Source organism: Moschus berezovskii, chromosome 24 (genome assembly GCF_049115385.1).
Source record: "Moschus berezovskii isolate FMDL1 chromosome 24, NW_MosBer_1.0, whole genome shotgun sequence".
NCBI lineage: Eukaryota > Metazoa > Chordata > Mammalia > Artiodactyla > Moschidae > Moschus > Moschus berezovskii.
This window is the reverse complement of record NC_142483.1, coordinates 62,407,909-62,435,798: the sequence shown is the minus strand read 5'-3', so window position 1 is coordinate 62,435,798 and position 27,890 is coordinate 62,407,909. Positions and strand designations below refer to the sequence as shown.

At 43.8% G+C, this 27,890-nt stretch overlaps 1 protein-coding gene and 1 long non-coding RNA gene across 7 annotated transcripts in view; one reads left to right on the top strand and one right to left on the bottom strand.

Moving 5' to 3' along the window:
• The first annotated feature begins 34 nt into the window (after positions 1 to 34).
• LOC129548217 (uncharacterized) lies at positions 35 to 27,423 on the top strand. 4 transcript variants are annotated; one of them, XR_016036143.1, is made up of 3 exons: positions 35 to 232; positions 2,952 to 10,757; positions 14,673 to 27,423. It is a non-coding gene; the product is annotated as an uncharacterized LOC129548217 (long non-coding RNA). The 4 variants fall into 4 exon arrangements; XR_016036142.1 differs by having other exon boundaries at positions 1,635 to 10,757; XR_016036141.1 differs by having other exon boundaries at positions 1,604 to 10,757.
• URGCP (upregulator of cell proliferation) overlaps positions 5,292 to 27,890 on the bottom strand; it is a 31,879-nt gene continuing 9,280 nt past the window's right edge. The window contains exons 2-5 of one of the 3 annotated variants that reach the window (XM_055414838.2): positions 21,995 to 22,065; positions 15,653 to 15,703; positions 15,398 to 15,436; positions 5,292 to 10,810 (exon numbers count right to left, since the gene is read on the bottom strand). In XM_055414838.2, the coding sequence (XP_055270813.1) occupies positions 8,217 to 10,810; positions 15,398 to 15,436; positions 15,653 to 15,703; positions 21,995 to 22,065 (2,755 nt within the window). In that variant the 3' untranslated portion in view covers positions 5,292 to 8,216. Of the gene's footprint in view, positions 10,811 to 11,702; positions 12,761 to 15,397; positions 15,437 to 15,652; positions 15,704 to 21,994; positions 22,066 to 27,890 lie in introns of those variants that run through there. The other 2 variants (XM_055414840.2, XM_088831613.1) reach the window with 2 other exon arrangements.

Here is a 27,890-nt window from a genome sequence, read left to right as displayed (position 1 = left end):
GCCGGGAGGTGCGGGGAGCTGACTCTGCGCCTCCCCCGCAGCCCTGTGCACGTCCCTCACCCCTCCGCCGTGCCACAGTCATGGTTTGCGTCATCGATCCGGAAACTGAAGGATGCTGAACGCGAGGATTCGCTGTCTGGGAGTTCTCGCAGGCCGGGTGACGAGAGTTTTGGAGGGTTGGTGCTAACCCTACCGTCTGGCCAGGGTCTCTAAGGAAACAGCGTTTTACCAGGTCTGAGAGATTAGGCTGCTAGCTCTGTCTTCAAATAACATCCTTTTTAAAAGGCGGGGTGGGGGGGTGGTGTAGGGACTGACTTCTCCACAAGAAGAAATATCTTTTAGTTAAAACTTTATACAGTTCTTGGGAGGGGCACGATAGGGGTACGAAACTGTGAAATGAAATATTTCCTGCCATATTAGTGGGAAAGCGATGTCACAGCTTTCTGCGTGATTCCAGCCTTCCAAATGTGAATTCCTGAGCCATGCTGACACTCGGCACCACTCCCTACATAAGGAGCTTAAAGATGTCACAGTCACCAGTGATTGACCAAAGCCACAGTTACAGCCTCCACTGTGAGCCAGAAGGCCCTAAGGGAACTCAGGAAAGAGAAATTATCTCTGTAAATATGCGGGATGGTGGCCCCAAGCTGAGAAGCTTATGAAAGGAATGACTTCAATAATCCCAGTCTCTTCCCATACATAAAAGGATACTAAATTCCAAAACTTGATAGCTGGGTTTGTTTACTTAACAATAATCTTCGATGTTTAGATTGCCTGCCCCCACCTCTGCCTTTGTTGCAAACTTGACTGCACACCTGGCTCCTTTTCTCGCCTCCTTGGAGCAGTGTTCTCAGAGCTACTGAGCTGCTATCTCCCAGGCTCAGGATCCTAAACATTCCAACCAAATAAAATAACTGTATTTTCAGGTTGTAACTAATATTTTTTAGTTGACAGGGTTAAGGGACAAAGATTGCAATGTAAAAATGAATAGGGTAAAAGAAATATTGTTCAATACAGGGAATATAAAATTTTTTTAAATTTTATAACTTTAAATGAAGTATAATCTAAAAAAGTATTGAATTAATAATATTGTTGTACTCCTAATATAATATTGTACACTAGTATTAATAAATTAGCTGTAACTTAAAAATCATCCAAGTCTTCAAGGATGGTTTATGCAGAGGGTAGGTTTTCACATCTGACCATACCCTAGGATCTGGTCCTTGAGAAGGGAAGTTTTAAGGGAGAAAGGGCTGATGGTCAGAAAATTCTTGCAGGTGTTATAGAACCTGCTGTAGTCAAACCAAAGCATTGCCACTGTAATTGTATCCAGAAATTGTTGTCAGAGGGGAAAATATCAACACTGGATATCTTAGTTCAGAATTCAACATAGTAATGGAAAAAACACAGACTCTGGATTCAGGTATAATAATCTTTGTACAATTGAGCCTCAGTTCTATAATCTATATAATTGATTTTGTTAATAATACCACCTCATATTATGAGGTAGTGTTATTGGTAGTGTTAGGTTGAATCATGTGAAGTTGCCACCATTTGACCATTTTGACTTAAATCCCTAATGCTGCTCACTTTGCCAACAAAGGTCCATCTAGTCAAGGATATGGTTTTTCCAGTGGTCATGTGCAGATGTGAGAGTTGGACTGTGAAGAAAGCTGAGCGCCGAAGAATTGATGCTTTTGAACTGTGGTGTTGGAGAAGACTCTTGAGAGTCCCTTGGACTGCAAGGAGATCCAACCAGTCCATTCTAAAGGAGATCAGCCCTGGGTGTTCATTGGAAGGACTGAAGCTAAAGCTGAAACTCCAATACTTTGGCCACCTCATGCGATGAGTTGACTCACTGGCAAAGAGTCTGATGCTGGGAGGGATTGGGGGCAGGAGGAGAAGGGGACTACAGAGAATGAGATGGCTGGATGGCATCACCGACTCGATGGACATGAATTTGAGTGAACTCTGGGAGTTGGTGATGGACAGGGAGGCCTGGCGTGCTGTGATTCATGGGGTCACAAAGAGTCGGACACGACTGAGTGACTGAACTGAACTGAATGCTGCTTACAACTGCTGTGGTTTCTCATGGGAGGGAGGACTAGATTATCATGTGTGTGGAAGGGAAACAGAGGCAAGGGCAAACAGTGAGCTGCCTCAAATGACACGGGGAGGTTTGGAAGGGACTTTTGGCTTCAGGGCAGTACATTTTCCATGATCACATTTCCTCTGACCATTGAGAGCTGGCTTCTCCAAAAAGGGACAGTGTCTTTCATGCCCACTTTACTAGGAACGTTTTATTTCTAAAATTTTTAACTGTGGCCTCCAGCTGTTCTGCATATTGAATACGGGGACAGAATAGGACTGAGATGTTCTTCAATCACAATATTTTTCAAATATAAGAACTTTCAACTTTAACTGAAGGACTTTTTTAAGCTGATAATATTTTTTTCTTTTAAAAGTTTCCATAAAGTTTGGTCATTTATATTTTGGTAAATTTTTGAAAAGTGAAAGTTGCTCAGTGTTGTCTGACTCTTTGCAACCCCATGAACTGCAGTCCATGGAATTCTCCAGGCCATAATACTGGAGTGGGTAGACTTTCCCTTCTCCAGGAGACCTTCCCAACCCAGGGATCAAACCCGGGTCTCCCGCATTGTAGGCGGATTATTTACCAGATGAGCTACAAGAGAAGCATTTTTAAATCTCCAAAGTGGTGAGGAACGTGGTTTCTGGTAGATACAGATCAGGTAGAACTACAACTTCTTGGCTTGTCAATTTAGGCAAGTGACTTGACCTTCCTGAGTCTCAGTTTCTCTTATCTATAAAATGAGGACAATGATGGTTGTTGTGAAACTCACATTGTAAAATGCCTGATGGAGTGAGCAGCTAATAAATCTTTTGTTGTTGTTGTTTAAATAATAAAGTCCCTGATATCTGTATCCCCTTAGAGAAATGAACCAGCCATTGAGGGTTCATGAGAATTCACTGGAATACCACCTTCACCCGAGGAAAGGCCTGGTTTTCCATCAAGGTGACAGTGACCTGGACTTCACAGCAGAAAGCAGTGCTGTCCAGCCGAGGAGGAGCTGTTGTGCTTGGGGTTCAAGTTTTGCCCCTCTTCCTTATGCCTGAGAGTTTCCCAGGAATTCCAAACTGATCCAGATCACCTTTTGTTTATTATCTTTATTTTATACTATGGCTTGTTGCAAAAAAGGATTCAGCTGGTTCCTTGAAAGGGGGTGGTGGGGGAGGGGGGATCACATAAATGTGTTTGCATGATTTAAACAACTTAAAAGTACATTTTAATACATCAGCATGAACTTACATTGTTTTAGATTACCAAGAGAAAAAATTTAGTAGACTATTTATTTTTCTGTAATTTCCATTTAACAAAACACTAACGGTGTTTTTATGTACTTTGCTTCCCCCATCAATCCTAGAAAGAAGGCAGTATTGTCCAGGTTTTGCAGATCAGAAGGTGGAAGCTTGGAGACTCCCCTGAGATTACAGAACTAGCAGAGGGCAGCAGTCTTCTTGTTCCAAAGCGTGTGCTCATCCCGTATCTGAGGCTCCACTGTGCACTGAGTCGGGGTAAGTGTTCAGAACCGTGAGGGACGGATGGCCCATGTGTCTGTGGTTGGGCACAGAGTGCTCAGGACTAGCCCTGGGGGACTCCCTTGCTGGGAGTCCAGACCAAAACCCTGGGGAGACAAGGCTGTCCAGCTGTTTATTCTCACAGGTGAGCTCCTTTGCTCTCCTCATGGTAGCCAGGAGAATCCAGATTCCCCTTTTTACTCTCAGAGCAGCGATTCTCCACCCTGACTGCATATTAGAGTCCATTGGACCCCAAACCATAAGGACAGTACTGGGCAGAGGAGTGGCACCTGTCCTCCTGCAGCGCTCCTTAGATAATCCCAATTTACAGCCAAGGTTGGGAAGCAGCATTCTCAACTCCAGGTTTATGTGAAAGACCCTCAGAACCTGATCTGTAGAGATGCCTTTGCAGGAGAAGAATATTAGGTGATCCTTACAGCCCTTTCCTACCACCAGTCTTGTGAGACCATCACAGCTCTTATTCTGAGGGGACTAGAAAAAGGAGGGGGCTGCTGTGTGGTCTGGACGTTTTTTTGAAGATGGTCTGGTCCAGCGTATCCCAAAGGCTGACTTGTATCAAAGGATAGAGAAGTGGCTAGGCTGTGGGGTGGCACTGTGTGAGGAGACTCTGCATAGCACAGCCCAGCCTAGAACAGTGTTTGTTTCCTAGAACTCACAAGAATGCAGCCTCTGGTAGAGGTGTCTCAGGCAGAGACGTCTGCAATCCTGTTGGCTGTGGGTTCATGGAGACAGCTCCACTCATGTTGGTTCTCCTCACAAGGTGGACTTGTTCTAATTCAGAACTGCTGATACTTTAAATTTTGTAACCCTATAATTTTTGTGTCACTCTTGGTAATTCATTTTCTGCTAATAACCAACCCATTCACTTAAGAGAATCCCAGAGGTTCTCACGACCTCTCTTCTGTGAACTAAGCCAAACAACCACTGAAACCAAATTAAAGCAGAGTCTTGAATTGTCTTCTCTCTTGCATAGGAAGCTAACAGGGCCCTAATCCCATGTTTCCCCATGAACTCCTACTCCTACCCCTCAACTCTCCTTTTGTTGAGGCACAGGAAGAGGGGTTACATCCAAAACTATCATTACTGACCAGCATTGGCAAGCTGAGGAAGTCCAGTCTCCTGATGGTGGAACCAACTAGAAACACCCTTTGCTACACTGGTAGCCTAAGCTAAAAGGGGTCCTGCTTCAAGACCCCTTGACGTAGATGGATAGGAGTGGGCCTCATGTATGAAAGGCATTGAGATATCACTCTCTGGTTCTTAGGTACTGTGCTAGACCTGGACACAAAAAATGGGCTTGATATCCTTTCTTCTGATGGGGAGGGCAGAGAAGGAGACAAGTAGAAGGGGTTTATATAAGGACCGTGACCCCCTTAGGTGGTAGAGTGGAGGTGGGGCTACCGTCAAAGCCATCCTGAAGAAGGGCCAGCCAGGACCAAGGACAGGTGGACAGAGGCTCCAGGCAGACAGCGTAGATGCAGCCATGGAGCCCAGAGTGTGGGTGCTGTGGATGCGGGCTGTAAAGTCAGAGAAGCCAGAGCAAGACCACCGTGGAGCTCCCTTCTATGGCTCTGACTTACTGGTGCTTGTAAGGCTGCATTCTGATGTAATTTTGTTGAAATTTTAGGAACTCAGGATAGGTTTGTAGTGAAAATCATTTTTTTACTACTGACTCCAAAAGAAAGGATTTCTCTTTATTGGGCTAATTCACATCTGAGGAGCTGGGGAAAGCTACCAGATCAGGTTTACACTGGTACAGATTTCTCAACAGTAGCCCTGCTGGACAATATGTTTCAGTAAATCTAAGATCACATCGTTTAGAAGACATTACCATTTAGGAGGAGAAAAGGCTGCAAATTAAGATATCACTGGTCAATTACAAGATAAATCGTTTTTGGCCTGTTAAAATGAAGTTGATGGAAAAGGCAGGCAGCTTCCTTTGCGTGAGCCTCACAGGTAGGCAGACTGGTGTAGACACATCTTCTGGTGCCTTACTTGTTTGTGCACACAAACTGGCTCCTCCAAAACCAGCTTTTGTGCACTCACCACAGAGGAGGTGCTAGTAGTGACAGATATGGCTGAGAGACGTTGAATGACTCTGTTCAAGGGCCATGTAATTAGAAGAATGCAAGGCCAAGTTAAAACCAGGCCTTGAGTTCCATATCCTACGTTCTGTCTCCAGGAAATGGGGCAGGCACTCTTGTGCCCAGTCTTAAGACTCCTAGGCCCATTTACTCCAAGATCATTGACGTGGTTTATGCTTTCACCAAAGCACCTGATACCCTGTGAGCTGTCCACCTACCCATTCCTCTGAGAGGCTCTCACATCACCAAGCTGGGCTCCAGTACTGCCCAGTAGCCCCACAGCAAGTTCCTGACCTCTCAGACCCTAAAGATGTCTTCAGGTCTGAAGTAGGGAGGCCTTCTGACTGTGGTGAACCCATGAATGGCTGCAGTAGGCTGATGCTTAGTGTTCTGAGCTCCAGGGCCAGGGTCACCTGTCTGAGCCGCAGACCCCAACCCCAGCTGTGTCACTAGTTCTGGAAATCTCTTGCTTGGGCCCTAGGGCCTCCTCTCCTCTGTACTTTGCAATTTCAGGAAAATGAGACCTCTAGGTGGTGACCAGGGACTCCTGTCTGTTCCCTGAACTCCTTCTACCAGACTTGGAAAGGGAGCCCTCCAGACTGGAACCCTTTCTTTAATAGCAGGCTCCTCAGCCCCTGTTCCAGAGTCCCAGGATGCTCCGCCTGCTGCCGCTGATGTTCAGAATGTGGTCCCTCTGCTCTGGGAGCCTGGCTCTGGATATGTGAAACAGGTTGGAGGAAGTGCTGGAACTCGGGGAACCTAGTCTTTTGCTAACAAATTTAGGAAAACCTTATCACTTCTGAGGGCTTCTCTGGTGGCTCAGACGGTAAAGAATCCACCTGCAATATGGGAGACCAGGGTTCAATCCCTGGGTTGGGAAGATCCCCTGGAGAAGGGATAGGCTACCCACTCCAGTATTCTGGCCTGGAGAATTACATGAACTCTACAGTAGGTGGGGTCACAAAGAGTCAGAGACGACTTTCACATATCACTTCTGAGACTCAAGAGTTTCTAGTGCTCAGGCACTAAAAAATCATTTCCTCCTGGATCATTATATACATAAATAGTAAGATGTTGGTTTACCTGGAAATACCAAAACCTGTCCTTCCTTTTTCCCTCTTAGAGTCATGAAAACTACCCAGTTGTCTCTCTAGCACTATAGAAATTTCACCCAGGATATTCCTGGGTCCGAAATTCAAGCACTAGAAATCTCTTACAACTGTTGAATATCAACCAGTTCCTTTAAAAATTGATTCAAGCTGTTCCAGCACAGACAGATTCTGGCTGGAGACTCACCAGAGGAGAAACTCCATGTTCTGGCTCATGGTGTCAAGTGGGCCTTGGATGATGTCAGTGGTCTGGCCCTGGAGTCATGAAACTGAGATGAAGGGGACACCCAGGGGCCAGGCTGGGGTTCAGCCTAGAAGCTGTGGAAGTTTGGGGACAATAAGTGGTCACAAGCAGAGGCGCAGGGCGGAGGGCACCCGCTTCCTCATCAGCTCCTCACCACCAATGCAGGTTTGCGGGCTGGATGAGCTACTGAACTGCTCCAGGACTCCTTTCCTAAAATGGGTAATGATGGAGCTATCATCACCATCACAGAGTTCCCATGAAGATATTTAGTTCAGTTTTCTATTAATAGCCTGAAGACTGTATCTCTGCTTAAAGAAGGGGACATGATGGCATTTTTAAAGATATTTCCCCAGGAGTCTACTATTTCAGATGTTCTAGTAAGCATCCCCCTAAGACAGACACTTTGATCCTCTTTGAAGAAAAAGAAAAATCAAGGCACAGAGTAACCTGCCCATTACTTACCGTTTGTGCAGTCACTAATTTCATTCATTCAACACACATTTATTAAGTGCCTACAGTGTGTCAGGCTCTGGGGGTACAAATGTGGGTCATGTGCTCTCAGGGAGCTCACAGGTCTGGGCGAGAGGCAAACATATGCACAGGTAAGACACTGCACATGTTGAGTGTTGTGGCAGAGGTGTAAACAAAGTGCTGTGGGTGCAACAGAACCAGCAGGAGCCCTCCTGAGGCAGGGGCAGTCCATACCTCGCGTGCCCACAGCGGGCAGGACAGGGTCACCCATACTGATGCTGAAGTTTGCTAGTGGCAAGGCCTACCTGCTTCCTCAGGGCACCTTCCCAGCCCTATCCTGATGACTGTCTGCCTGGGCTGCAGTTGTCAGGAGCCACTCTTTGCTTCAGAGGCTAATGATACAGAGTAGCTGTACAAAAGGCAAACCACCAGGACTTCAAAGTTCAGAGAGGAAGAATATTTTACTGCTTGTGTCAATAGCTCCTGCCCCAGGTTGTTAACACTCCTGAAAGCCTCTCTGAGCTGGTCTGTGAGGTAACTTCCTTTCTTAACACTGTGCAGGCAACTCCAGACCTAGCCCCATTTTCACTTTTCTCCCCTCAGAAGCTGGGCACAGCCCCACATGGACACGCCCATCAGAACAGATTGCCCAGAGGAGGCCTCTGGCAGCTGAACTTTTCTTTTGATGACTCACAGCCGTCTTACCAGCTCAATGAGCTGCTGAATGTTTTTATTTTGGTTGGACAGGCCATTCCTGATGTTTTCTAGCAGGCATCTCTTCAGTTCAAAAATGGCTTCACTGTACGCCAAGTTCACAGCGGCCATGGGAGGCACTCCATGCCATAGACCAGGGATGTGCCAAATGTGCTGCTTCTCAGGGTCCCAAAAGGCCAGGTCAGCCAGCGTCTGGATCCCGTCACCCTGCTTCTCCATCTGCACTGTGGCTCTGCCCACATCACTGGGCTGGTCCAGGAGGTGCCTCCGCTCTCTTGGCTTGGAGCCAAGGGCAGACACATCATGAAGGTTCTGGTATACAAACTGATAGTTGGGCATGTGCCCTGTTTTTTCCAGCCTCAGAAATGCATGCAGAATAGCTGGTGGAATGTTCCTTGTTTCAGCTAAACTGACCACAGTGACATTGCTCAGCCCCATAATCAGAGTGGCCAGGGAAGCCTCCCGCTCAAACCTCTCCCCTGCCTCGGTCCGGACTCCAGCTATCAAGCCCCCAGAGTCTATTACCAGGATGTGATCACAGCCCAGGTCCTGGCTAAAGCTCTCAGCCACCTTAATGAGCTGCATGAAGGCCCCTCGAGGACCACGGCCCCTTCCTGGGACAAACCGCAGCCCGAACATGGTATTGAGAAGGGTGGACTTGCCCGTGCCTGGCATACCAAGTGCTGACAGGACTACCAGGCGCGACCTCCTCTCCAAGCGGGCATGTAGCTCCTTCAGTAGCCCTGTGACCCAGCGTGAGGCAGGGCTCAGGGTGTTCCCATCGATCAGCTCCAGGGGGAACCCCTTCAGCAGCAGCTCCAAGGCCAAGCCTGGGAAGTGGGCAAACCGCCTCTGCCCTGCTGGCAGCTTCCCTGCCTCCACAAGGCAGCTTTCGGCCTCGTAAAACTGTCCCATTTCCCGCAGGAAATGCTCCACCCCCAGGGGCTCAGGCCAGAATGGTTCACTGAAGTCCACGGCCCCACAGTGCTTTGGTCTCAGGGTAAAAATCATCTCTGGAGATGGTCTTGGCCTTGGCTGGGCCACCCGACCCAGTCCCCACTCCATCCACTTCAGGAAGTACTGCTTCTCCCCCAGGGAGGGACTGCTGATGCCCGAGATGAACTCCTGGACCCCCCAGGAAGGGTCATGGTCATTCTGCTGCATTCGAAGTTCCAGTAACCGATGCCTCAGCTCAGCCCTGTACTTCTCAGGAGGGTCGCTGGCCCACTGGATCTGGCAGAGCTCCTTCTCCACCTGGGCCACCTTTCTCCAAGGTTCCCCCTGTAGCCTCAGCTCATCCCTGCGGTAGGCATCCAAGTCCTTGATTTTCCTGGTGATCCGCTCCATCCGGTCCTTTGCCCACTGACACTCCTCGCAGTCCTCATCGACCTTTACCCCCAGCTTGCGGGCCGCATTCGCCATGTCCTCCACGGATACCCTCCTGCAGGGGGACCGGGTCACATGTGCGACGATGGCACGGACCCTACGCACGAAGCCCACACTGTCTGTGCTGCTGACCTTCACGAGGACGTGTGAGTGGTCCATCTTCAACACAGGAATTAACCTGTTCAGAAATCTCAAGTTTGTGTTTCGTTTCCCACGGTAGGGACTCAAGATGAAGTAGTATTTTGTGGCTGACCCCTTCATGGAAGATAGCAATTTGTATTCCTTCTTACTGATGTTGTCAGTCAAGATGAATATAGCCGAGGAGATTTCTGTCAAGAGCTTGAACTGCAGCCAGTGAGACCCAATGTCACCTCTCAAGTTTAGGAAAGCCATGGGCTCTGGGAAAATGTCCAAGTCCTCCCTGCCACTGGGAAGAAACCAGGAAATTTCTACCAGCCCGTCTGCTATCTCCCGAGGGTTGGTGCCCAAGTTCAGATCCCGATGCCAGAAACAGTCCTGCTGCCTGTGGCCGGGGCTGAGCACGTCGTTGAGAAGCTGGGATTTGGAATTGCTGCTGACCTCCATGCGCACAAAGGCGAAGGCAGGTGCTCGGGACAGGACCATGCTGTCTTCTCTGAAGCTGCCCACCACCCTTGGGGGCTGTGACCCCCATGTCCGCACAGCCCCCCTCATGGCCCACAGCAGAAATGTGTGGTAGTGGTTTTCTGGGTCAGGCAAAATGAGAGGGAGTGCAAACTGGCAGAGAGACATTTTTGACACAATTTCTTGTTGCAGGAAACTATCAGAGGAAAGCAGAAGGGCACAGAGAAGGTCCAAGGGATTCACAGGTGTGTCGGGTGTTGGCAGCTCGGAGAAGGAATAGATGTCTGCTGAGATGTCCTCAGCCGTGTCCCAGTAGATGATCTCCTCTTCCATTTGGCTCTCCTTCTCCACAGGCCTGGTGTCCAGGGGAAGGTCCAGGACCATGGTGGTATTCCTGGCTTCAGCATTGAGGGCCTGCAGCTTCCTGAGGAAATTCCAGGGCAAGTCTTTGGGAGTCTGAGGAGCCCAGTTCTTCATGCTGTCACTGCTGATCTGTAAGGCGTCCTGGAGGCTGAGTTTCTGTGTTTGGTATGCTTCTAGTCCCAAAAGGAACAGCATTTCTTGTAGTCTGCTCCTCTCCTCTGTGGAGAGAAATGAAGATATAATTGCTTACTCTGCATGTCAGGGGACCCAGGTGGGGAGGGAGAGCCCAACTCAGCAGGTAGGAGATGGCCTCCTTCAGAGCAAAATGCAGGCACCCCTAGGCCACCTGAGAACAAGAAAAAGGTAACATCACTCACCCCAGACCCAAGTGTGGCCAGATACATGTGACATTAGAGATGAAAAAGAAAGGGACATCCACGGGCTACATTTAAGAATTGGGAAATTTTATGTAAAAAATGTCTTGTTTCTCTTGAAGCCTCCAAGATTTAGCAATGCCAAGCCCAAATTTAATTGGCTAGAGTGAGCAGCTATGCACTTTAGATGTGGAACACGGGCCTCATTCTCTGGCCACACCCCCATCCCTTCAACATACTCCTGTGCTTCTGGCCCAGCAGTGGGTTCCCTCACACTGTTACCAGGAATTTTCCACAGTGAACACAATCACTAATTCACTGTGGGTTTCTGGTTGATGTTCTTTTCTGTCTACAAACAAGTTGGAAATTTTGTAAAGGAAACAGGGAGTTACTCTTGGTACAGAGTAATAGCAATCACTTTTAAATAACATTTCTCCAAACCTGAAGCCAATAGTATGGTTCTAAATTTTCACCGTATTAAAATATTTGGTAGAGATCATAAATCTGTACTTATTTGTTCAGATTTTCAGCCATAACATCCAATAGAGTATGAATTCTTACAAGCACTAGATGCTCAGAACAGTAATGCCACCTGCAAAGGTTTCCTCCACCATCTCTGTTCTTGGCCACAGCATCTTACCAATTTTCATTGCATATAATTTGTTCAGTTTCCAAGTCATGTCCAACCCTTCGCAACCCCATGGACTGTAACACACCAGGCTTACATGTCACTCACCATCTCCTACAGTTTGCCAAACTTCATGTCCATTGCATCAATGATGTCATACAACCATCTCATCCTCTGTCACCCTCTTCTCCTCCTGCCCTCAATCTTTCCCAGGATCAGGGTCTTTTCTAATGAGTTGGCTGTCTGCATCGGTGGCCAAAGTACTGGAGCTTCAGCTTCAACATCAGTCCTTCCAATGAGTATTCGTGGTTGATTTCCTATAAGATTGACTGGTTTGATCTCTTTGCTTGAGAGTCCAGGGGACTCTCAAGAGTCTTCTCCAGCACCACAGTTCAAAAGCATCAATTCTTCGGTGTTCTGCCTTCTTTATGGTCCAGCTCTCACAACCATTCATGACGACTGGAAAGACCACAGCCTTGACTATACGGACCTTTGTTGGCAAAGTGACGTTTTTGCTTTTTAACACACTGCCTAGGTTTGTCATAGCTTTCCTGCCAAGAAGCAGTCGTCTTCTAATTTTATGGCTGCAGTCACCATCCGCAGTGATTTTAGAGCCAAGAAGAGGAAATCTGTCACTGCTTCCACCTTTTCCCCTTCTATTTGCCATGAAGTTATGGGGCCAGTGTCAGGATCTTAGTTTCTTTAACATTGAGTTTTAAGCTAAATGTTTTACTCTCCTCCTTCACCCTCATCAAGAGGCTATTTAATACCTCTTCACTTTCTGCCAGAGAAGGCAATCGCAAGCCACTCCAGTACTCTTGCCTGGAAAATCCCATGGATGGAGGAGCCTGGTAGGCTGCAGTCTATGCGGTCGCTAAGGGTCAGACATGACTGAGCGACTTCACTTTCATTTTTCACTTTCACACATTGGAGAAGGAAATGGCAACCCACTCCAGTGTTCTTGCCTGGAGAATCCCAGGGACAGGGGAGCCTGGTGGGCCTCCGTCTATGGGGTCACACAGAGTCGAACACGACTGAAGTGACTTAGCAGCAGCAGCAGCACTTTCTGCCATTGTTATCTGCATATCTGAGGTTGTTCATGTGTCTCCTGGCAATCTTGGTTCCCACTTGTAATTCATCCAGCCCAGCATTTCACATGATGTGCCCTGTGTATAAGTTAAATAAACAAGGTGACAATAAACAGCCTTGTACTCCTTTCTCAATCTTGAACCAGTCAGTTGTTCCACGTCTGGTTCTAACTGTTGCTTCTTGACACATACAGGTTTCTCAGGAGACAGGTAAGATGGTCTGGTATTCCCATCTCTTTAAGAGTTTTCCAGAGTTTGTTATGATCTACACAGTCAAAGCTTTGGCATAGTCAGTGAAACAGAGGTAGATGTTTTTCTGGAAATTCCCTTGCTTTCTCTATGATCCAGTGAATGTTGGCAATTTGATCTCTGGTTCCTGCCTTTTCTAAACCCAGCTTGGACATCTAGAAGTTCTCTGTTCATGTAATGCTGAAGTCTAGCATGCAAGATTTGGAACATAACCTTACTAGCAGGGGACATGAGTGCAATTGTCCAGTGGCTTGAACATTCTTTAGTATTGCCTTCTTGGGGATTGGGATGAGGATTTCCCTTTTCCAGTACTATGGCCATTGCTGGGTTTTCCAAATTTGCTGACATATTGAGTGCAGCACTTTGATAGCACTGCATATAATTAGAAAACTTTAAATGTTAATTATATTAACAAAACAAATAAACACAAATCCTGCTGAGCTCTAGGAGTCTCTCCATTCTTTTCTTAAAAGAGGAAGCAAGCCAGGCTTCAATAATACGTGAAGTGAACCGTGAACTTCCAGATGTTCAAGCTGGTTTTAGAAAAGGCAGAGGAACCAGAGATCAAATTGCCAACATCCACTGGATCATCAAAAAAGCAAGAGAGTTCCAGAAAAACATATATTTATGCTTTATTGACTATGCCAAAGCCTTTGACTCTGTAGATCACAATAAACTGTGGAAAATTCTGAAAGAGATGGGAGTACCAGACAACCTGACCTGCCTCTTGAAAAACCTGTATGCAGGTCAGGAAGCAACAGTTAGAACTGGACATGGAACAACAGACTGGTTACAAATAGGAAAAGGAGTACCTTAAGGCTGTATATTGTTGCCCTGCTTATTTAACTTATATGCAGAGTACATCATGAGGAATGCTGGGCTGGAAGAAGCACAACCTGGAATCAAGATTGCCGGGAGAAATATCAATAACCTTAGATATGCAGATGACACCACCCTTATGGTAGAAAGTGAGGAGGAACTAAAAAGCCTCTTGATGAAAGTGAAAGAGGAGAGTGGAAAAAGTTTCCTTAAAGCTCAACATTCAGAAAACTAAGATCATGGCATCTGGTCCCATCACTTCATGGGAAATAGATGGAAAAACAGTGGAAACAGTGTCAGACTTTATTTTTTTGGGCTCCAAAATCACTGCGGATGCTGACTGCAACCATGAAATTAAAAAATGCTTACTCCTTGGAAGGAAAGTTATGACCAACCTAGATAGCATATTCAAAAGCAGAGACATTACTTTGTCAACAAAGGTCCATCTTAGTCAAGGCTATGGTTTTTCCAGTGGTCATGTATGGATGTGAGCGTTGGACTGGGAAGAAAGCGGAGTGCCGAAGAATTGATTCTTTTGAACTGTGGTGTTGGAGAAGACTCTTGAGAGTCCCTTGGACTGCAAGGAGATCCAACCAGTCCATTCTAAAGGAGATCAATCCTGGGTGTTCATTGGAAGGACCAATGCTAAAGCTGAAATTCCAATACTTTGGCCACCTCATGCGACAAGTTGATTCACTGGAAAAGACTCTGATGCTGGGAGGGATTGGGGCAGGAGAAGGGGACGACAGAGAACGAGATGGCTGGATGGCATCACCGACTCGATGGACATGAGTTTGAGTGAACTCCTGGAGTTGGTGATGGACAGGGAGGCCTGGTGTGCTATGATTCATGGGGTCACAAAGAGTCGGACACGACTGAGCGACTGAACCGAACTGAACTGATGCCTATGATTCTACCTTAGGTGCTGACAGAAACCACAGGAGGAAGTGCAGGTGATCAGCCTTCTTCTTGTTCCCAGTAAGTTATATGATGGGATCAGGACCATGCCTGGGTGAAGAGCAGGACTCAACGCACTCATTCCCCTGTAGGGATCCACTTGCTGCCTAATGTCTCTCTTCAGAAGCTCAGCCCTCCACAGAGGCTAACTGGCAATGCTACCATCCCAGAGAATCAAGAGCTGGCAAACTTGCAGAAACAAAAGAACCACATGGGGAGAGACACCTTAGTAGAGACCCATCATATAAGTAACTTAGTTTTCTGATTGTTGCCTGAATGAAACCAGGGACATTGTTTTTCTTAACTAGAAATAGAATAACTTTTAAATGTGAAAGCCAGAGCAAACAAACCTATTAATGTGTACAGCCATGCCCAGCCCATGACCCTTGGCAGATCTATAAATGAAACCACTGGATCAGATGAATGGCTCCCAAACTTGGATAAGCTTTAGAATTACTTTGGGAACTTGTTAAAAATAAGATTTTTGAGCTTTATGTCCAAATATGCAAATTCATTATGTTACTCTATATGGTAACAGCTCCCCAGGGGTTGTTTTCCCGGCAGTATTATTAATGGCACATAAAGGATTAATGGACTAGCAGTGCTTTTGATGCAGTCAGGGGTTGAAACTACCAGCCCAGATGACGTTTTCCATCAATAAGACAGACAGAGCAGAGAGAAGAAACATACCTATTGGGAAGTCACTATCCTGAGCCTCATTCGGACCCTCTAAAAAAAGCAAAGGAAAATAAAATATCAATCAAATCAGGGGGCTTGAATTGACACAAATTAATTTAGGCTAGACTCAGAACCCCCATTCTTTCTTACTAAGGTAGTAACTTCTCCCACTTGTTCAAAATCTAAAATCCCAGTTATTTTTTTCACTTTGCCCATTCCTTATCTCTTTCCCTAATCCAATCTGTTGCCAAATCCTATAATTTCTACCTCCATAATGAAACTCGCAGTCATCTCCTTCCATTTCTCTCCATTCCAAATCTGGAAGAAAAAAACATATATACACATTTAGTTTCATCAGCAAGTTAGGACCTCTCTACCAGAAAATTCAAGTGAAGATACAGTGTTTATTTTGAGTACTATTATTGGTTTCAGTTTTTTCTATGTAAATTTCATTTGCTTATAACCCCAAATATGACACAAAGTAGTAATAACCACACACACAAGATAATGATTTGCTCTAGGAATATCAGTTCAAAAGCACAGGCCACAAAAAAATACATAAACTGGACTTCATCAATGTAAAATTCTGTATGCATCAAAGAACATACTCAAGAAAGTGAAAGACAACTTATGAACATGGAAAATATGTGCAAACCATATGTGATTGGATCTAGTATCTGGAATATGTAAACAAGTACAACTTCACAACAAAAAAGACCAAAAATCTCAATTGAAAAGTGGAATATACAAAGAACTTGAATAGACATTTCTCAAAAAATATATACAAATGGTCACAAGCACATAAAATGATGCTCAACATCATCAGTCACTAGGGAAATCAAATCAAAACCAGTGAGATAGCACTGCACACCTGTTAGGATGGTGATTTTAAAAAAGGATGGAAAATAGCAAGCATTGACAGGATGGGGGGAAGTCGGAACCCCTGTACATTTCTGGTAGGACTTTAAGCAGTGCAGCTGTTGGGAAAACAATTTGGCTGTTCCTCAAACAGTTAAACACAGAATTACCATTTGACTCAGTAATTCCACTCTGAGGTATATGCCTAGAAGAACTTAAAACAGGGACTCAAACAAGTATATGTAAATGCACGTTCATAGCATGATTATTCACAATAGCCAAAAGGTGGAAATCAAATAGCCAAATGTCCACTGACAGATGAATAGATAAACAAAATGTGGTCTATCCATACAATAGAATATAACTCAACCCTAAAAAGGAACAACATGGAGGAACTCCAAAACACTATGCTAGGTGAAAAAAAAGAAACACAAAAGGGCACATATTATATGACTTCATTTATAGGAAAATACTTAAATATAAACAAAGACAACACAAATTGGTCGTCCAGTCTGGAAATTGGGAGGAGAGATGGGAGAAACTGCTTAAATGGTAGAGAGTTTTACTTTCAAGTTATGGAAATGTTTTGGAAATCAATAGATAAGAAGTGGTGATTTCATAAGTTTATGATGTACTAAATGTCATAGAATTGCTCACCATAAAATACATTTTTCCTTCAGTATTTTTCTGTTTGTAAAAATTGTGTTAAAATACACATAACATAAAGTTTACTATCTTTTTTGAGGGGGGCCATACCACACAGCTTACAGGATCTTAGTTTCCGGACCATGGAGTGAACCCAGGCCCTGGGAGTGAAAGCGCAAAGTCCTAACCACTGGACCACCGGGGACTCTTGAGGGCCCCTTGAACCACAAGGAGATCCAACCAGTCCATCCTAAAGGAGATCAGTCCTAGGTGTTCATTGGTAGGACTGATGTTGAAGCTGAAACTCCAATACTTTGGCCACCTGATGCGAAGAGCTGACTCATTTGAAAAGACCCTGATGCTGGGAAAAATTGAGGGCAGGAGGAGAAGGGGATAACAGAGAATGAGATGGTTGGATGGCATTACCGACTCAATGCACATGGGTTTGGGTGAACTCCGGGAGCTGGTGATGGACAGGGAGGCCTGGTGTGCTGCGGTTCATGGGGTCGCAAATAGTTGGACAGGACTGAGTGAACTGAACTGATAGATATGTATAATCCTATTACTGTTATCTTAATTGTTTGGGGTTTGTTTTCTGTAGGTCTTTTCCTACTCTTGTGTTTCCTGCCTAGAGAAGTGCCTTTAGCATTTGTTGTCAAGCTGGTTTGGTGATGCTGAATTCTCTTAACTTTTGCTTGTCTGGAAAGCTTTTGATTTCTCCATCAAATCTGAAGGAGAGTCTTTCTGGGTAGCGTATTCTTGGTTGTAGGTACTTCCCTTTCATCAGTTTAAATAAATCATGCCATTCCCTTCTGGCTCATAGAGTTTCTGTTTAGAAATCAGCTGATAGCCTGATGTGAGTTCCCTGTATGTTATTTGTTGGTTTTCCCTTGTTGCTTTTAATATTTTGTCTTGTCTTTAATTTTTGTCAGTTTGATTAGTCTGTGTCTTGGTGTGTTCCTCCTTGGGTTTTTACTTCCTAGGATTCTGTGCTTCCTGGACTTGGTTGACTATTTCCTTTCCCATGTCTGGGACGTTTTCAGCTATTATCTCTTCACATATTTTCCCAGGTCCTTTCTCTTTCTCTTCGTGCCCCTCTTACTGTCTCACTGCAGCTTCTTGTTTGTCTTTGGACATGCGGTATCTTTTTTTGGTGGTTTCCAGCATCCTTCTGTTGATGGTTGTTCAACAGCTAATTGCAATTTTGGTGCTCTCATGGGAGGAGATACATGCACATCCTTCCACTCCACCATCTTGAACTGGAACCTTTAATTTTCTATTCTCTATTTCATTATTCTCTGCTCTAATCTTTTATTATTTCTTTCTTTATGTGAGCTTTGCATTTAGCTTGTTTTTCTTTTCCTGTTACAACTTAAAGTTGTAAAGTTAAGTCTGTTTATATGGGATGTTTCTTGTTTTTAACATGAGCATTTATAAATTTCCCCTTAGTACCACTTTGGATGCAGTCCATAAGTGTTAATATGATGTGTTTATATTTTCATTCATGTCTTCTTAACTATTTTTTAAATTTCTTTGTGATTTTGTCTTTGATCCATTGGTTGTTTGAAAGGACATTGTTAGGTCTCCAAAATTTTGTGAATTCTCCAGGTTATGTTTTTGATTTCTAACTTTATCTCACCATGGTCAAAGAAGATACTTTGTATGATATCTATCTTTTAGAAACCACTGACACTTACTTTGTGGCCCTATATATGGTCTACTCAGGAAAATATCCTATGTCCAGTTGAGAAGAATGTGTATGTTGTTGCTGTTGCTGGCCGGGGGAGGGGAGGTGTTCTGCATATGTGTCTTAGATCTAGTAGGTTTATCGTGTTGTTGAAGGCCTCTATTTCCTCACTTATCTTCTGTCTGGTTTTTCCATCCATTATTCTGAATGGGGTATTGGAATCCACAACTATTACTGTTCAGTTCAGTTCGGTTCAGTTCAGTTCAGTTCAGTCGCTCAGTCGTGTCCAACTCTCCGCGACCCCATAAATCACAGCACACCAGGCCTCCCTGTCCATCACCAACTCCAGGAGTTCACTCAAACTCATGTCCATAGAGTCGGTGATGCCATCCAGCCATCTCATTCTCGGTTGTCCCCTTCTCCTCCCACCCCCAAACTTTCCCAGCATCAGAGTCTTTTCCAGTGAGTCAACTCGTCGCATGAGGTGGCCAAAGTATTGCAGTTTCAGCTTTAGCATCAGTCCTTCCAATGAACACCCAGGATTGATCTCCTTTAGAATGGACTGGTTGGATCTCCTTGCAGTCCAAGGGACTCTCAAGAGTCTTCTCCAACACCACAGTTCAAAAGAATCAATTCTTTGGCGATCAGCTTTCTTCACAGTCCAACTCTCACATCCATACATGACCATAGGAAAAACCATAGCCTTGACTAGACGGACCTTGGTTGGCAAAGTAATGTCTCTGCTTTTTAACATACTATCAAGGTTGGTCATAACTTTCCTTCCAAGGAGTAAGTGTCTTTTAATTTCATGGCTGCAATCAGCATCTGCAGTGATTTTGGAGCCCAAAAAAATAAAGTCTGACACTGTTTCCACTGTTTTTCCATCTATTTCCCATGAAGTGATGGGACCAGATGACATGATCTTTGTTTTCTGAATGTTGAGCTTCAAGCCAACCTTTTCACTCTCCTCTTTCACTTTCATCAAGAGGCTTTTGAGTTCCTCTTCACTTTCTGCCATAAGGGTAGTGTCATCTGCATATCTGAGGTTATTGACATTTCTCCCAGCAATCTTGATTCCAGCTTGTGCTTCTTCCAGCCCAGCGTTCCTCATGATGTACTCTGCATATAAGTTAAATAAGCAAGGTGACAGTATACAGCCTTGACGTACTCATTTTCCTATTTGGAACCAGTCTGTTGTTCCATGTACAGTTCTGACTGTTGCTTCCTGACCTGCATACAGGTTTCTCAAGAGGCAGGTCAGGTGGTCTGGGATTCCCATCTCTTTCAGAATATAGAACCGTCTATTTTCTCCTTCAGTTCTCTTGGGTTTTGCTTTTTATATTTTGATGGTCTGACATTACATAAATGTCATTACAAAAAGTACAAACAACTGTTACAATAATACTAGCTATATAACTGCCCATGTATCCACCTTACTGAGATCTTTATTTCTCATACAGCATAAGGTTACTGTCTAATGTCCTTTCTCTTTGCAGCACTCCCTTAAGCACTCCTAGGGATAACTAGTGGTCACAAACTCCCTCAGCTTTTGTTCATCTGGGAATGTCTTGATTTCTCCCTCATTTCTGAAGCACAGTTTTGCGGGATATATTTGAATCCTGGTTGACAATTTTGTAAACCACTTTGACTACATCTTCTGGCCTCCAAAGTTTCTAATGAGAAATCTGCAGATTATCTCTTTGAAAATCACTTGCAGTGACTTATCACTTGCTGCTTTCAAGATTTCTTCTTTTCCTTTGTAGTATGTGTCTTGGTGTAGGTCTCTCTGAATTCGTTTTACTTGGAGTTCATTGAGCTTTTTGGATGATTACATAAACATCTTTCTTTAGATTCAGGAAGTTTTCAGCCATTATTTCTTCAAATATTCTCTCTGCTTCGTTCTCTTCTCCTTCTGGGTCTCCTACAATGAGTATCTTGGTCCTTTGATGGTGTCCAACAGGCTTTATCTGCTTTTCTTCAATCTTTTCTCTTTCTGTTCCTCAGCTTTGATAATTTCCACTGTACTGTGTACAAGTTCACTAACTCATTCTTCTGCCTACCAAGTCTGCCTTTGAATCCTGCTAGTGAATTTTTCATTTCAGTTGTTGTACTCTTCAGCTCTGAATTTGTTTTGGCTTATTTTTAGGTTTTCTATTTCTTTATTGATATTCACCTTTTGTTCATTCACCATTCTCTTGACTTTCTCCATATCCTCCCTTAGTTCTTCTAGCATCTTTAGGATTGTTGTTTTAAAGTCTGTCTAATATATCTGCCACAAAGTCTTTTGAGGGACAGATTTTGTTGATATATTTTTCCTTTTGAATGGACCACATATTTCTGTTTCTTTCTATGCTTTGTGATGTTTTTGTTGAACACCTTTGAATCCAATAACGTGCTAACTATGGAAGTCAGATTATTTCCCCTTACTCAGGGTTTGCTACTGTTATTTTTTTTATTGTTTGTTTTTTATTGCTGTTGGCTGTTGCTATGCTGAGATTCAGCTTAAGATATAAACTTAAAGTCTTCTCTGATCTTTTTTGAGCATTTTCCTGGGAATGCACAGTTATTTTCTAATTTTTCCCATATATGCAGTTGTTTTTGAATGTTCTACTCTTTAATGTGTGGCTTACAAAATAGAAATAAGCAAATAATGATATATGGGAAGGTGTTGATCTTTTGATTCCCCCTGTAAGGCCCTTCAGCTGGAGAAGGAGGTGCTTGCTTCCCTGAGTTGGGGAAACCTCCTGGAAAAGGGAATAGCTACCCACTCCAATATTCTTGCCTGGAGAATTCCATGAACAGAGGAGCCTAGCAGGCTACAATCCATGGGGTCACAAAAACTCGGACATGACTGAGCGACTAACACTTTCACTTTACTTTCAGATCCAAAATGAAGTTATTAAAAGAAGTTAAGATGTCTAGACTTTGGTTGAAGTCATGAGGGGCAGCTACAGCCCCACCCCATACCCCAAATTCCCAGAGAAATAAAAACTAGCTAATATGGACCATATTCAGAAAGACTATAAGCCCCAGTCTACTAAGACAGTCCCAACCTATTCCTCTTGTCCCAAAAAAACACACCTTTCACTCTCATGTGTGCCCAGTTTAGAAACTAGACAGTCACCCTCAACATAGCTCAGGATGCAGGAATAACAATATGCTCAAATTGGAGTGATTTACCAGTGTTCCTGGTAAAACTGTGGTAAATACCTTTTTAAAAGTGAACCCTATTTTAAATACATGAGGGAAACTTAAAAGACCCTTAAATGTATCTTCTTGTAAAAGGAAAAATAAAAAACCTTACGCTTATTTAATTTTGAGGACCTCAAAATGTCAGCCCAGTATGGTGCTGGAATCCAGAATCCCAATGGGACAGAAGAAATGGATTTGCTCCAGGGTGGGCCCAAGCCCAACTTTACCTGCAATGGCCACAGCTGTTCGTCTCTCAGAAGCTTTTATTTCTGAAGTCACTTCTCCCAAATCTGAGTGTCTGAAACAATTTCAGAAGAAAATTATTATTTAATTAATGAAATACCACTTTCACCTATCAAATTGGATGCATATCAAAATCTCTTAAGAAGCCTTTAAAAACTACAAATCCTGGTCACACTCCAGATCCTCAAAACTAGAATCTCAAAGCCAGGCCCACACGTGTCTAGAAAAACCAGCACTCAAAAACTGTGGAACAGAGCAAACAGCCATCCAGAAAAGCATAAAACAATATATATCCTTTGACCAGTAATTCCACTTCTATCCTACTGAAACAAAATTTAGTTACAAATATGTTGATGCCAAGTGGATAAAAGATAGATTTTCATTGTTTTACACTATTATGTGAAAAATTGGACATCTTTTAAATCAAAGTCCAATAATTGGAATTATAGTACAGTCTTATTGTGCAATCATTAAAAAATATTCTATGGATCTCATTTTGTGGGAAAAAAAAGATGTTGAATGATATGGAATGATGTTAATGATGTTTTCATTGGTGGGGGAAAAGCCAGGTTACAGAAGAGTATGTAGAGTGTGATTACTATTTAATAAAACTATGTCTTTTTATCTAAAGGTGTATACAGGGAGATCTAGAAGGCTGTTCATCAAAAGTTAATAGTGTAGGCAGGGAGGGATGATCCTGAATTAATCTAAGTAGCCTTGATAAGTATAATCTATTTAAGAATAAACTATTTAAGGTATATTATAGGAATGATTGGAACCCACTCCAGTATTCCTGCCTGGAGAATCCCATGGCCATGGGATCACAAATAGTTGGAGACGACTGAGTGACTTCACTTTTCACTTTCATAGGAATGATTAAATGTGTTCATTTTGTCAGAAGTCAGGATTCCACTGTTGAAGAAAAGGCACACAAATAAGCAGCGGAGGACGTCAGAAACAGAATTCACAGAGGCATGCTGGGACTGGGGGTACTGGCATGGACTCGTGATTTCTACACGCATGTTTATGTATCTGTGCACACGTGCACACATTTCCTAGCTCTGTCCATTGAAAAGGCCCGAAGCAAACACACTATAGTATCAGTGAGCATAGCAAGTACCCTTCAATATCACACCACACTAAAAGGTATCAGGTCTCCTTGGAGAAATTACAGAGTCCAGGGCTGGAGCAGCCAAAGAACAAGATGAGCCTGAGCATTTTATTTCTGAAGAGTGAAAGTGAAAGTCACTGAGTCATGTCTGACTCTTTGTGACCCCATGTACTATGGAGTTCTCTAGGTCAGAATACTGGAGTGGGTAGCCATTCCCTTCTCCAGCGGATCTTCCCCACCCAGGAATTGAACCAGGGTCTCCTGCATTGCAGGCTAATTCTTTACCAGCTGAGCTACCAGGGAATCCCTCTGAAAACTAGGAAGTACTCGAAAAAACAAAATGCTGGGGTACGTCACAGGACACAGAAGCCACCTTGAAGGGGCTCCCACTACCAAGTGTTAGTCAGTTTGAGCATGAATATAATTAAATACAGTAATCAATTTAAAACCTTTGAAAAACAGGTATTAGTGAATCCGTATAGATAACAAACAGATAAACAAATGGCAGGGGGAGGAAATGAGGGCTCTTGCTTATAACAGAATGCTAATGTGGAGGGTGCTGCAGGTAGCACAGCATCACTTTTAGAATTATCCTAATAAAGAATGGTTCAAGCTAGAAACACCAATGAATGCCAGTTCTGGCAAGAGAATGTTGACAGGGAGCAAGATATTTGCCCAGGCCCAAAATGTTTCCTCACAGATTGCTTATTGGGTACCAGGAGGAAAACAGAAAAAAACTTGCAATTATACTTGGCTAGGTTAGCAAAGCCAGTGAACATGGGGACAGAGAGCTGTATGTGCCTCCAGCTGTGGTACCTTGAGGAAGTACACATCATCACCTATGCAGCACTCTGGCTGAGACTGTAGAACCTTGATGTAATCATAAGGACAAACCCAAGATGAAATGTGACAGGGGAAAACAGTATTATCACAAAGTATGAATGTCTTGTGCTTCCCTGGTGGCTCAGCAGTAAAGAACCCGCCTGTGATGCAGGAGACCCGGGTTTGATCCCTGGGTTGGGAAGAGCCCCTGCAGAAGGGAATAGCAACCCACTCCAGTATTCTTGCCCAGAGAATTCCATGGACAGAGGACCCTGGAGAATGGGGCTCCTCTCCAGTCCATAGGGTCACAAAGAGTTGGACATGACCTAGTGACTAAACAACAACAATGAATGTCTCAAAAGAAAAAAAAAAAAAAAAGATTGAGGAACTTTCCAGATTAAGGGTGCTAAAGAGACAAGGAAAAAATGTACTAACTACCCCTAGACTGGATCTTAAATCAGAAGGAGACATTTTGTGATCTACTGACTAAATTGAAACATAGGTGCTATCCATGTCACATTTACTGATGTTGATAACTGGTACTGTGGTTATGTAAGAGAATACCTCTACTCTTAGGAAATAAAGTACTGAAGAATTTAGGGATAAAGGGTAATGATGTATGCAAGTTAGTTTCTAACTTTTTCTTAACCTCTAGTTAAGAAAAAAAGTATATATGTATGTATTTATGTGTGTGTGTAAACATATGCATACCCATAGAATGATAAATGGGAATGGTAAATGAGCTAAAAGGTTAAGAATAGGATACTCTGTATGAGGTGCCTTTTTAATTTTGTAACTTATCTCTAAGCAGAAGTTATTCCCAAACAAAATGCTTTAAAGTTAATAGTGTTAGTTATTTCTGGGTAGTATGATATCAGTTTATTTTGTCTTATTTGAATTTTTTAAATAGAAGAGGCATATATTGATATAATAAAGCTAAATGAGCTATTAAAGTAATGCTATTAGTCAGGGTCAGGGTGAGAACTGGACGTGTGTCTGCCCCAAGAAAACTTGTAATCTGCTGCCCCTTCAAACCAATGGTTTTCCGAGAGTGTAAAACATTGTGGCAGGCCCCCTTAGAGACAAGCAATCTAGCTCCATTTAATTCATCAGCAAAACAAATGTTTTGTGTTAATAAAATTCATCCTCCTAGAGGAAAGAAGGATTTCAGGACCATTGGTTATTATTCCAGCATGTTCCTTGAAGGTCTCATCCTCAGCCCTCTCTGAAAAGAGTTCCAGTAACCTCAGTGGTTACTGTGTTCACAGCTGTTTTAGCCATTTTAACAGTGCAGTGTGTGTGTGCTCAGGTGTGTCCAGCTGTTTGCGACCCCATGGACTATATAGTCCACCAGGCTCTTCTGTCGATGGAATTTTCAGGCAAGAATACTGGAGTGGTTGCCATTTCCTACTCCAGATTATAATTGCAGAGTACTAGGCAACTCTCTGCCAAGAAGGCAATAGCAACCCACCCCCATACTCTTGCCTGGAAAATCCCATGGACAGAGGAGCCCGGTGGGCTGCAGTCCATGGGGTTGCGAAGAGTCGGACAAGACTGAGCAACTTCACTTTCCCTTTTCACTTTCATGCCTTGAAGAAGGAAATGGCAACCCACTCCAGTGTTCTTGCCTGGAGAATCCCAGGGATGGGGGAGCCTGGTGGGCTGCCGTCTATGGAGTCACAGAGTCGGACACGACTGAAGTGACTTAGCAGCAGCAGCAGGCAACTCTCTGACTAAATCTGATCCTGTTGTTGATAAAAATGGAAGCTTTCATTGTCTTCTCTTCATTTTTCTGAAAAGAACATATACTGCTTTTGTAAAAAGAATAAAAAATTAACCATGACTGGTTAAAAATAATTTTCTAGAGGGGAAGAAGCAGGCCTGTCCTGGCGGTGACATGGAGCCCTGTGCAGGAAGGACAAGGGCAGAGGGCAGGTAGTTCCACCCAGGGTGTCCCCTGGCCTCTTCCCCCTGCACACAGGCTCTCAGGACACACTCGTCAGAAGCTCCCAGGACAGGAACTTAACTTCAGCCCTTTCTTTTCCATGCAAGAGGTAGAAAACAAGAGTGTTTCCCTGAAAATTCAGAGACAGCCCTGAATTTGTGCTCATTTCTAAAAAATACATATAAATCTCTTCTTTTTTCTCATCAAAGAACTTCACATCTAATTGAGTCTGTGTTGTCAACTGGAAGCAGAGCCAAGTCCTGAAAGAGAGAGCAGCAGCAGAATCTCACCTTTGTGCCATGCATTTTAATTTACAACTCTGCTTTCAATACTTGCACGGCCTGAATTATATTCCCCCAAATTTCTATAGTGAAACCCTAACCCCCAACGAGACTATATTTGGATATATGACCTTTAGAGGAGTAATTACTGTTGAATGAAGTCACCAGGGTAAGGCACTGATCTGACGGGATTGGTGTCCTATGAGAGGAGGATACCCCCAAGAGCTTGTTCTTTCTCTGAAGGTGTGCAGAAAAAGGCCAAGTAGGGAAGTAAGACAGTGTTATCCACAGGCCAGGAAGAGATGCCTTAGGAGAAACTGAATCTGCCTTTACTGTACTCTGGGACTTTCAACCTCCAGAATTGCAAGGAATACATATTAACAAATGTTAAGTCACCCAACCTGTGGTACATTGTTGTGGCAGCCTAAGCTGACTAACATCACCAAGCTAGGGAGCACAAAGCCAGAACCCAAACATGCATCTTCCGGTTCCCTTTTGGCTCATTAATTTTTAAGGCTCAGATAGGTTTTAGGTAACTAATAATTACAGCTAGCAATTATAAAAATTATAAAAACCAGCCCATCTGCCAATTCCAGTTCTTGCCAAGCCTACTGCTGCGTGTGCACAGGTAGATCAGACCAAGAGGGTAAAAACAGTTTTTCCACTGGTCTCAGACATGGGCAAGGGGGCTTTCTACAAAGCAATTTTTGAAAAGTACTAAATCTCTCTGACTCCAAAAATAAGACAAACATATAATACAGAAAAATACCAAGAAAATGTCTTTGCTCTTTTGAAAAATTACTCAATATATTAATTAACCAATTCTCCCTACACCTGCCTCTCACTTTTGACCTATTCATGCTGCTGCAGTTTATTGCATTAATGAATATATAGGGATACATTCTATGTGTCCTGTTTGGCTTCCTTTAAGGGTTATTTAGGTTTTGGTCTTCTCCTGAGACCCACACTGGTCCTTTCAGGACCCCAGAGCATAGCACCATGAGAGGAACTCAGCTCAGACCCTGGCTCCTGGTCTGTGCATCCCAGGCCGGTGTCCTCGGGACCATGGCACCATGAATCAACTTCCCTTCTGGGGGCACCTCCCATACAAGCTACTCTCCGGGACAAGAGGAGCTCTGAATGCCATCCTGAGGACCAAGTGTGTCCAACAATTCTAAGTTTAGGAAGCAGACATTCTGGTCTGTACACCGGGCTCCCTTCAAGTCTGGCAGGCAGAATCAAGACTCTGACAACCCCAAGCTGTCTGCCTCACTGGCTGTTTGTCCTAGGAAATAGGACAAGGTACACTTGCTTGTCCTTCATTCTCTCATTTTACATTGGACAGCAAAATTACTTGAGGAACTTTTCTATATACACCTAAAGATTCTGATTCAGCAGACCCACCTCTGAAATGGAGATGCCTGCTACCACCTCAGAGTCAAGCATTCCTTGGACAGTGTCCCTTAATGCCAAAAGTAAACTGTCCAAACCTTGTGAGCAGGGCTAATTACTAGCAACAAACCTGACTCCTTCACTGAGTGGTTCCAATAAAAGGTGTTGCTTACCATAATGCAGTTAACAGTATATTATTGATAACTTTGGATAATAAAGAGTTTGACCCTGTTTTTTTTTTTTTTTTTGCTGTTTGATGCTAATAGCTTTCGAGATCTTCCACTTTCCTCCCTGCCCAACATCTGGGCCAGCAAACAAGAGAGTCTGAG